At 46.7% G+C, this 9,208-nt stretch overlaps 1 protein-coding gene across 2 annotated transcripts in view; it reads right to left on the bottom strand.

The window, feature by feature from the left end:
- atp7b (ATPase copper transporting beta) overlaps window positions 1-8,616 on the bottom strand; it is a 24,265-nt gene extending 15,649 nt beyond the window's left edge. For both annotated transcript variants that reach the window (XM_084487880.1, XM_084487881.1), the window contains exons 1-8: window positions 8,333-8,616; window positions 6,223-6,793; window positions 3,932-4,159; window positions 3,441-3,604; window positions 3,057-3,218; window positions 2,873-2,946; window positions 2,439-2,622; window positions 883-1,116 (exon numbers count right to left, since the gene is read on the bottom strand). In XM_084487880.1, coding sequence (XP_084344006.1) covers window positions 883-1,116; window positions 2,439-2,622; window positions 2,873-2,946; window positions 3,057-3,218; window positions 3,441-3,604; window positions 3,932-4,159; window positions 6,223-6,793; window positions 8,333-8,551 — 1,836 coding nt within the window. In that variant the 5' untranslated portion in view covers window positions 8,552-8,616. The remainder of the gene's footprint in view (window positions 1-882; window positions 1,117-2,438; window positions 2,623-2,872; window positions 2,947-3,056; window positions 3,219-3,440; window positions 3,605-3,931; window positions 4,160-6,222; window positions 6,794-8,332) is intronic.
- Window positions 8,617-9,208: the final 592 nt, after the last annotated feature.

Below are 9,208 nucleotides of genomic sequence, written 5' to 3'. Positions count from 1 at the left end.
ACATGACATTATCATTAGTAAGAATGACATCACATTATTATTAATAATGACATGACATTATCATTAGTAAGAATGACATCACATTATTATTAATAATAATCGTGTGAGTTTTGACCTGCTGAATTAGTGGATTTTTAAAATCTATTTAAGGAACTTTATTTAAATTTCAGAGAATTGTATATAAGTATACAAATTTACTGTGTATTTTAATCTCAATCTAATTTCACAGCTTGTAATATGAAATGGATGATTCATAAGAATGAGGTTATAAAACTCTTAACAGTGTTTAGAAAGCTTATGAGTGTGTTTTTTTGTTTTATAAAATCAGGTGACATATAAAGTTGATCATCTACTAACAAACACCTCAGGTGTGACCTACTATGTTACGGCATTAAACATGGTCAAGATGTGTGATGTCGTGTCATCAGCTTGCTAGTTAGCTTTTTCCATGTAGAAACATCATCTAGCATCAGGTCGTGGCACCGTTCTTTATACGATATTGTGTCTAGGACAGATGAGACTTCTAAATGGTAGAAGTAGCACACAATATTTGTAGAATAAAATGCTATTTAATATAAGCATACAAGAGTCTCCTCTCTAGTGTTGTGAGCACCATTCACAGCGTTACAGTGTCTTGTCACATTTTCACGCCCTTGCATGAACGCTAGTCCATGTACTTGACAAGAGGTCAAGGTGATCTTAAAACCAGTTGTTGCTGGGAAAGGTAAAAAGAAAAGGGTAAAACAAAGCCCCCTTGGAATTACCCAAAACAATCATACCCTAGCTAGCTAGCATTTCTAACTAACACCCTAGCTAGCTTTCACAACTACCTAGCCAGCTCCCTGCGAATGCTCGCGACCTTCCGACCACCAATCCAATCACCTTGGCCACGTGCTCCAGCCATCTCCCGAGGGCGATGAAGACGAAGAGCATCGGCGGCGTGTCGAAGAAGGTGACTGGGCTCTGGGCCGCGCCCTCCGCCATGGCGACGATCAGCACGACGCACGAGTACACGTAGGCAATGGACGTGGCGAGCACAATCAAGACGTCCATGTTGGCCGTGTAGTGGCGCAGTGAGCGGTACGCCTGTACGTAGAAGTACCGGCCGCCGAAGATCTAGGGCAGAAGATACACAGCGACCTAGGGTTACATGAGGAGGAGATGAGGATACACAGCGACCTAGGGTTACATGAGGAGGAGATGAAGATACACAGTGACCCGGGGTTACATGAGGAGGAGATGAGGATACACAGTGACCTAGGGTTACATGAGGAGGAGATACACAGTGACCTAGGGTTACATGAGGAGGAGATACACAGTGACCTAGGGTTACATGAGGAGGGGATGGAGATACACAGTGACCTAGGGTTACATGAGGAGGAGATACACAGTGACCTAGGGTTACATGAGGAGGAGATGAAGATACACAGCGACCTAGGGTTACATGAGGAGGAGATGAAGATACACAGTGACCTAGGGTTACATGAGGAGGAGATACACAGTGACCTAGGGTTACATGAGGAGGAGATGAAGATACACAGCGACCTAGGGTTACATGAGGAGGAGATACACAGTGACCTAGGGTTACATGAGGAGGAGATGAGGATACACAGCGACCTAGGGTTACATGAGGAGGAGATGAAGATACACAGCGACCTGGGGTTACATGAGGAGGAGATGAAGATACACAGCGACCTAGGGTTACATGAGGAGGAGATGAGGATACACAGTGACCTAGGGTTACATGAGGAGATGAGGATACACAGCGACCTAGGGTTACATGAGGAGGAGATGAGGATACACAGCGACCTAGGGTTACATGAGGAGGAGATGAGGATCAGACAATTTCGATTGGTTTACATTACATTTGAAATGCTTATGTCGGATTAGGATTAAGAATGAAATAATCAATTGAATAAATCTGTTGTGGATTGTACGACCACTATTTAATAATCAGAATTAGATATCAATTTAATCGATGATATGGGGCCATCTGGGAAGGAATCCTTTGATTCGTTTGGCTGACTTCCATGCCCACACAGGATGCTCAATGTGCACTTGCTTTGTGGGCCTACACTTGATTCAAATGTTTTTCTGCGCTGATTTCAATTTAGTTTTACTAAATTACATTACTAAATTTACTCAAGTACAGCCAAGGCTCATCCTCTTAATTTTTTATTAAAAATAAATATATATATATAATATAATACATCAAGGAAGTTATCTGTTTATTTTTTATATGAAAAAAACATGTTGAAATGGGATGAAAACATCAACAACACAAAGACGTGGGTGAGAATCAGTTTGAACCATATGCATGGAAAGATATCATTTGGGTGGAATGAGTTTTAACCGATCTGCTCCTCTTCAATACATCAGGGTACTTGTCTGTGAAGTGTGGTGGGGCCCCACAGCAGGGGGCCCCCCAGTCCTGGTACCTGAACGGGGGTACAGAGGAGGAAGAAGGCCAGGTTGAGGATGGAGAGGCCGGGCAGCACGTTCTGCTCCTCGGGCATGGCTCCTCCGTGTGCCCCGTGCTGACTGTCCATCACCATCATGTAGATCATCAAGCCCATCACCGGCACGCCGAACACCAGGCTGAGCAGGAAGGAGCTCCTCCACCTGCACACCAAGGACTCATCAAGGCCTGACGCCACACCCACCTTCTTCACTCGGCTACTCTGTTTCAAGTACTTCGAAATGAATCATTCATTCTTGATCAAAGTATCTTTTTTTTATTTCTTGGCTGCAAGATTTACAATAAGTGGTGAAACAATTAGTTGATTCGTAGTTGAATGACTAAAAATATATATTATCATTTGGATATTAATGTGGTCATTTATTAAAGAGATATGAAGAAATGGATACTTGCTGTTGAATCTCTTTTGAGTGGTCGATGTTGTTCTGGTAGCTTGCTTTTAGCAGCATTGCCCCAAACCCCATTTGCTGGAGTTAAGAATAACATGTACAACAGAGAGAGGATTAGGCTGGTATCATTGTTATTATTGTTGTTGTCATAGTAATCATAGTAGTTCCAAGAGACGCTGCTGCACTACCTCGATGGTCCTGATGATGTCGCGAGCGCCGATCACTTCGGGGTCAAACCGAATGTTAGCTTTGTTGGTTGCCAGGGCAACGGAGGCCGCCAGGACCCCTCTGGTCCTTGTGAGTCTGGACTCGATGTTGTGAACGCACGACGCGCACGTCATCCCCGTCACCTGGACACGGAGCAGGGGAGCACCTCGTTATTCCTCGTTTTTAATACTACTTATGACAATTCAGAACGTGAATTTTTAAGTCATTGAATTCGAAAAAGTTCGAATAACTATTAAGTCGTTTGGGAAACTGTAACTCAAAACAAATCCCACTGAATTCATGAAGGAGCCGGCAGAGGGTCGCTACACCCCGACCACGCGCCTGTCCTCGGGACGACGTCTCACCGTGAGGTCCAGCCTCCCTTGGGTGACCGTGTCGTCCTCAAGGAGCGACGCCCCGAAGCCCAGCTCCTCGATGAGCTGCATCACCGCCATGGCGTCCAGCAGGTCTGTGTGGTACTTGACCTCCGCCTTGCCCGCCATCAGAGCCACCAACACCGACACGATTCCTTTCGTTGACACGACACAACACAAAAAACCTTCTTGTGCACCCCAAATCTTTGCCAGACGTTCACAGCATTTTCGCAATAACGTGATAAAATGTTTCTGTAAACTAAAATCATCAACGGTTCGTGATAGCCCTAAAAATGTGTTTATGACGTGAACTCCAACACAGTTAACTATTTTTCATTGAAATGACGACAAGCACATCTCATAGAAAAAAGTTGAATTCTAACCAAGTTAGCATGTAGGTCAACGACGGCGATGTTGCATTTCCAGTGGCGCCCCAGAGTAAGCTAGTCATCAGGTCATCTTCAACACGATAACGTCCTCACCTCTATGTTTGAGGAGGTTCCTCTCGATGTTGGCGACACAGGAAGTGCAGGTCATGCCCGTTACACCGATGAAGCACTTCTCTATCTTCCGGGCGTCCGACGAGTCACCCAGGCGGCTGCTGGGCGGTCTCTGGGACCCCGTGCTGCTACTGCCGTCCATCGAGCCACGCAACGGTGAACCCTTTCTCGGGTCGGACGACTTTGCCAGCGTTTTTTGGTTCAAGGGTTCTTAAGAGACAGAATTATGCGTTCAAGTTAGATTGGATAGCATTTAAAGGCCCCAACGTGGCAGCGATGGATCATTCCTTCAATACCACTGTGGGAGTGTGCTCGGATGATTGGACTATGGGGCTGGGTGAGCAGTGTTGTGCATGAACTAGTTCAAAATAACTAGTTCATTGAGCAAGTTAATTTTTCTATGAACTTTGAACTGAACGTAACATATTTTTAACTAAAGAACTTGAACTTGAACTAGTTCCGATTTTGTGACATTCCGAATTGATGCTTAGGTCCGGATGACATGTTTATTAAATAGAGTTACTGCCTTATTTGTGATGAATGAAACAGGTGTACAAATAATATCCACAACAATTTGAGATTGTAGTGATGGGCAGCAGGTAATGGAGAGGATTCATTTTAAAAGATAAGCACAGAATACTCATTCCAACAGTTTTTCTTCAGTTTCTAAAAAAAACTGTTAATGAACTGAACATGAACTAGTTCAAAACTGAATTGGTGAACTATGAACATGAATTTATTAATTTTCTTTTGTATGAACTGAACTTTGAACTAGTTCATGTGAAGTGTGAACTTGCACAACACTGTGGGTGAGGCTGCACACATGTTGGGCATTGAGTAATCAGTGTATGCACAGGTTAAACCAGTCATCATCCACACACACTCAGGGAGATCCCCTGCATGGCAACATGGAACACAGGCCATGTATCATATTCTGCAACTTTTACAATAAACTGGATGTCAAACATCACCACCCTGCGTCCTTTATGTTCGGAGGAGCCCAGTTAAAGTCACCTAGGTGTAGCACTGACCTTTGCTACACTGGCGCCCAATGTGGGGCCTCTTCAAACCGCTTGGGACATGGGGAGGGCTGTCCAGGGGCGCACTGGCCACCAGGAGCGACGACGGACAGCCATCCAGCCAGCCCCGTCCAGACAGCCCTGCCCTCGCCACGTGCACTGACTCCTCCACAAGGCAGGGCAGCAGCCCCGGGCTCTGGCCCCCAGGACGGAGGGGGGGGGGGGTCAGAGTGGCGGCTCACCCTGGGAGGTGTGGGGACACTGGGGCTCAGGTTGTTTTTTTATTCTAGGTATGGTAACCCTGGAAAGAGTCTGATTCTTTTCATTGGATATGGTAACCATGTTCACTGGTTAACTGAGTCCACTTTATTTATTACAATTTCTTTATGGGGGGGGGGGGGGGGGGGGGTATGTGTGAGTGTGTGTGGATGATGGCTGGTTTAAGCAGCCTCACCTGGCCGAGTCTGATAGCAATCCTGTTACACATTGAGTAATCTGTGTGCAACAGGTTCAACCATTCATCGCCGCACACACTCAGAGAGATCTCCTGCATGGCAACAGGAGCACCGGGCCATGGATCACTTTCTGCAACTTTTACAATAAACCTCCTGTGGCCGGAGGACCTCAATAAAAGTCACCCAGGTGGCGTTTTAGCGTGGACCCACAGTTTCAAACCGTTTGACACCCAAAATAGAACAAAATAGCACACAAAATAAAAGACTCCAGTTAATTCCCCTCTTTGGCAGACTGCCGTGTCATTAAATCCAACAAAGGAGAAAAAATGGAAAGGAGTCCGTGCCGACATAAGAGCCCTTGGTATCCACTCGAAGGAATACTTGGTCTGGTTGCCCTGGTTACAGGAGGCAACACAGGCTGTGAATTAAAACACAGGAACATGTTTGTTCTCCAGCCAGAAAATGGAAGGCAAAATGTGGAACTGTCTTCCACACTTGAATAATCCAGAAAGGACAGAGGACTGGAAAAACTGTTAGAGCTATAGCACGGCATTGTGGGAAAAGAACGGAAAATCTGCTACATCACACTCAACTTTTTCTTATGCTGTAAGCGGTGTTTGTTTCGTGTTCATCTGCTGGCCAGTTTGACCTTTCATGAATCTACAACCTGCCTCATGAACAGTTTCTAGTACTTAGTTCTAGTTTCCAACAAACTGTAAAAGACTTCTTCTTTTTCTTGTCCAGTCCAAACGTACAGGACGCGACCGTATCTCACCGCGGTCGTTCCTTGAACGCTCACCTTCTAGGTAGGCCTGGAAGCCCATGTCTTCGATGGCGGCCCTGAGACGCGGCGGCTGGGTCACGCTGGGGTCGAAGGTCACCGTCGCCCTCCCCTCCTCCAGCGACACGGCGACCGAACGCACACCGGCGGCCTGCGCCACCTTCCCCTCGATGGCCCGCACGCAGGACTCGCAGGTCATCCCCGCCACCCAAACGCAGACCGTCTCCGGGGCCCCCGGGGCCGGGGCCCCTGCCGCCGGCAGGACCGCCGGGCGCTCTCCGGCCCCCAGCGTGGCGGCGAAGCCCATCTCCCCGATGACGTCTCGGAGCGCGTCCGCCGCCACCTCCCGCGGCCGGTACGCGATCACCGCCGCGCCGTCCTCCAGGGACGCCCGCACGCCGCACACCCCCGCCACCGCCCCCACGCGCTCCTCCACGGAGCGGACGCAGGAGCCGCACGTCATCCCCTCCACGCCGATCCGCACGGTCCGGGTGGCGTCCCCGCCGAGGACCTTGGGAAGGCTCGGGGCCGGAAGGTGCAGCTCGCCCTGGCTTCCGCTCTCGTAGGCCGGGTTGTCATGGCCACGCTCCTGGGGGGACAGAGCGCGGGGGGGGGGGACATATCGGTTTAATCGGTTTCATATCGGAGAGGATCGGTTTATTCAAACCTTGTTCCATCCAGTGGGTTTATTTTAACAATGCCATAGACTTTATGTGCCCACATTTGCCCCATATCTTCAACAGACGTCGACAGCATTTTGGCAATAACATGATAAAGTGTTTCTGTAAACCAAAATTATACAGTTTCCAGATAACAGAAAAGGGAAAAAATCGGGATGCCCGCGCTCCAAATATCTGTTCGATATTCGCAGCATTTTTGCGAGGGTTGGTTAAAAATACTTTCATGACGTGAATTCCAATGTTGATTATTTTAACTTGAAATGAACATCTCAAGAAAAAGGTTTGAATTCTAACAAATGTACGATCTGCAAGGATTGGGATCACATGTAAGCATACAATCGAAAAAAACGTCAAATGCTAGCAGAGTACAGTGTATTGTGTGTTGGCATTTTTTAATCCATAAAACCATAAAACAGCAAGTACAGACTGCAACAGCCACTTTTGCAGATCAAATTGCAATAAAACAATGTGTTTGACACGGTGTCAGCTAACGTGAAGGACAAAAGAAACTAAGGGTTTGGTCCCATGGAGACTCTCTCCAGGGACCTCATGTGGCCCTGAAACACGTGTGTGTGTCATTAAGTTAGTGTGTGTGTGTGTGTGTGTGTGTGTGTGTGTGTGTGTGTGTGTGTGTGTGTGTGTGTGTGAGAGAGAGAAAAAGAGAGAGACGTTGCAATCCTTCCTTTTAAGCCTCCAAATGTGACTCTACTTAAAGTCAAAAGTAATATATGTTGGACTTTTCATGGCACCCTCTTGAAAGAAGTCTGGTGGAAGACAAAGAAAGAAAAGAACTGCAACATAATAAAAAAGTAATAACATGTCACTTGTGTTTGTGTTGTATCCACTAATTCAGGTTTTAAAAGGAAACTAATGTATTGCATGAGGCATGTTCAGTTCATCATGACTCTATACACGAGCAGGGTCACGTCATGAGGTGAGACAAACACACCACTTGTTTACCACTGTTCAAAGTGCAACTGTAGCTGTATCTACGTTGGAATTATTGTACTCTATTGTATATATATTGTCACATATATTGTCATAGATATATCATATGACAATATATACAGTTTGTATATACAGCAATATATACAATATTTACATCTATTTACATATATAACTAGTTACAATATATATTGTAACTTTATGTAGTGTAACAATATATAATGTAACTGCGACAGCATCACTGTCGTTTATGAAGCAAAATTGGCGTTCCTAGTTGACATTTCACTACGCAGTCTAGGGTCCGCTGGAGGGAGGGGGGGGGGGGCTGCTGAAACCACCACTATAAACCTGTTGCACTTTTAACACCGCAAGAATACAGAGACAGCAACCCCAAAAGAAAGCCAGTTCTCATGATGTAGCCTAACACCTCAGCGTGTCGCTGCCCATGAAGTCATAGAAGACTAAGAAATGACTTAAATATGAACTCAAATACACACTCCTACCTTGAAGTCCGCAGCCCCGGCGGGTCCGTGGCCGCGCGCACCGGGCTGCGCCCCGGGTACCGGGTGGATCGCCGGGTGGATCGCCCCAGGTACCGGGTGGACCTCACAGGTGAAGCCCGCGCTGCACACACACTCCACCATGCACATCTGCTCCCCCGCGGCGCGGTACGGCTCGGACACATACTTGGAAAGATTGCTCGGCGACTTGGATTTGAACATATTGGCCGGCTGGATCGTATGGCTCCGCTTTATTTTGACATGTCCAACCCGAGGGGCGAAAGTCCGCGGCGGGAAGCCCTCTGGTCAGGGAGCAGTGATAGGCTCCTCTGATCAGGGAGCACTCTGATAAGGGAACAGTGATCCTGTTCAAACCTGGGATCAGACGGATGACGTCACATGCGACTATTTATAAAGTGTAAGTTAAAGGTGTCCATCAATTATGTTTTTTTTAATAGATCTATTTTTGGTCAGTAGGCTTGGCATACTGTCAACAAACACAAAACAAACAAAGAAACGAAAAATAAATTCCAAATTAGGAAACATCAATGTGTTGATGGTCAACTCTTGTAATTATCTGTATTCTCATTAAGTGAACATTATTGTTTTAGGTTTTTTCTAATCCCCGAGGCCTATCGGTTTCTGACTTCCAGTCCAGGCCCAGGGACACATTGCCTCCTCACAAACCTTATTTTTGTATGCACATGTCATGTCACACAATCTGCCCCATCCCTCATTCTCTCCCGGTGTGTCTGAGCGCTTCATTCACGCAACTCTATTGCACGCAAGACGCATCTAAGACATGTTAACAGCTCAGAAGCGAATAGTGATTGGCCTTCCCCAGGGCCGGCGCTAGCCATTTGGGTGCCCTAAGCACAA

This window comes from Micromesistius poutassou (assembly GCF_964030765.1).
Source record: "Micromesistius poutassou genome assembly, chromosome: 24".
In the NCBI taxonomy this organism is placed as follows: Eukaryota; Metazoa; Chordata; class Actinopteri; order Gadiformes; family Gadidae; genus Micromesistius; species Micromesistius poutassou.
This window is presented reverse-complemented; position numbering and strand designations above follow the sequence as displayed.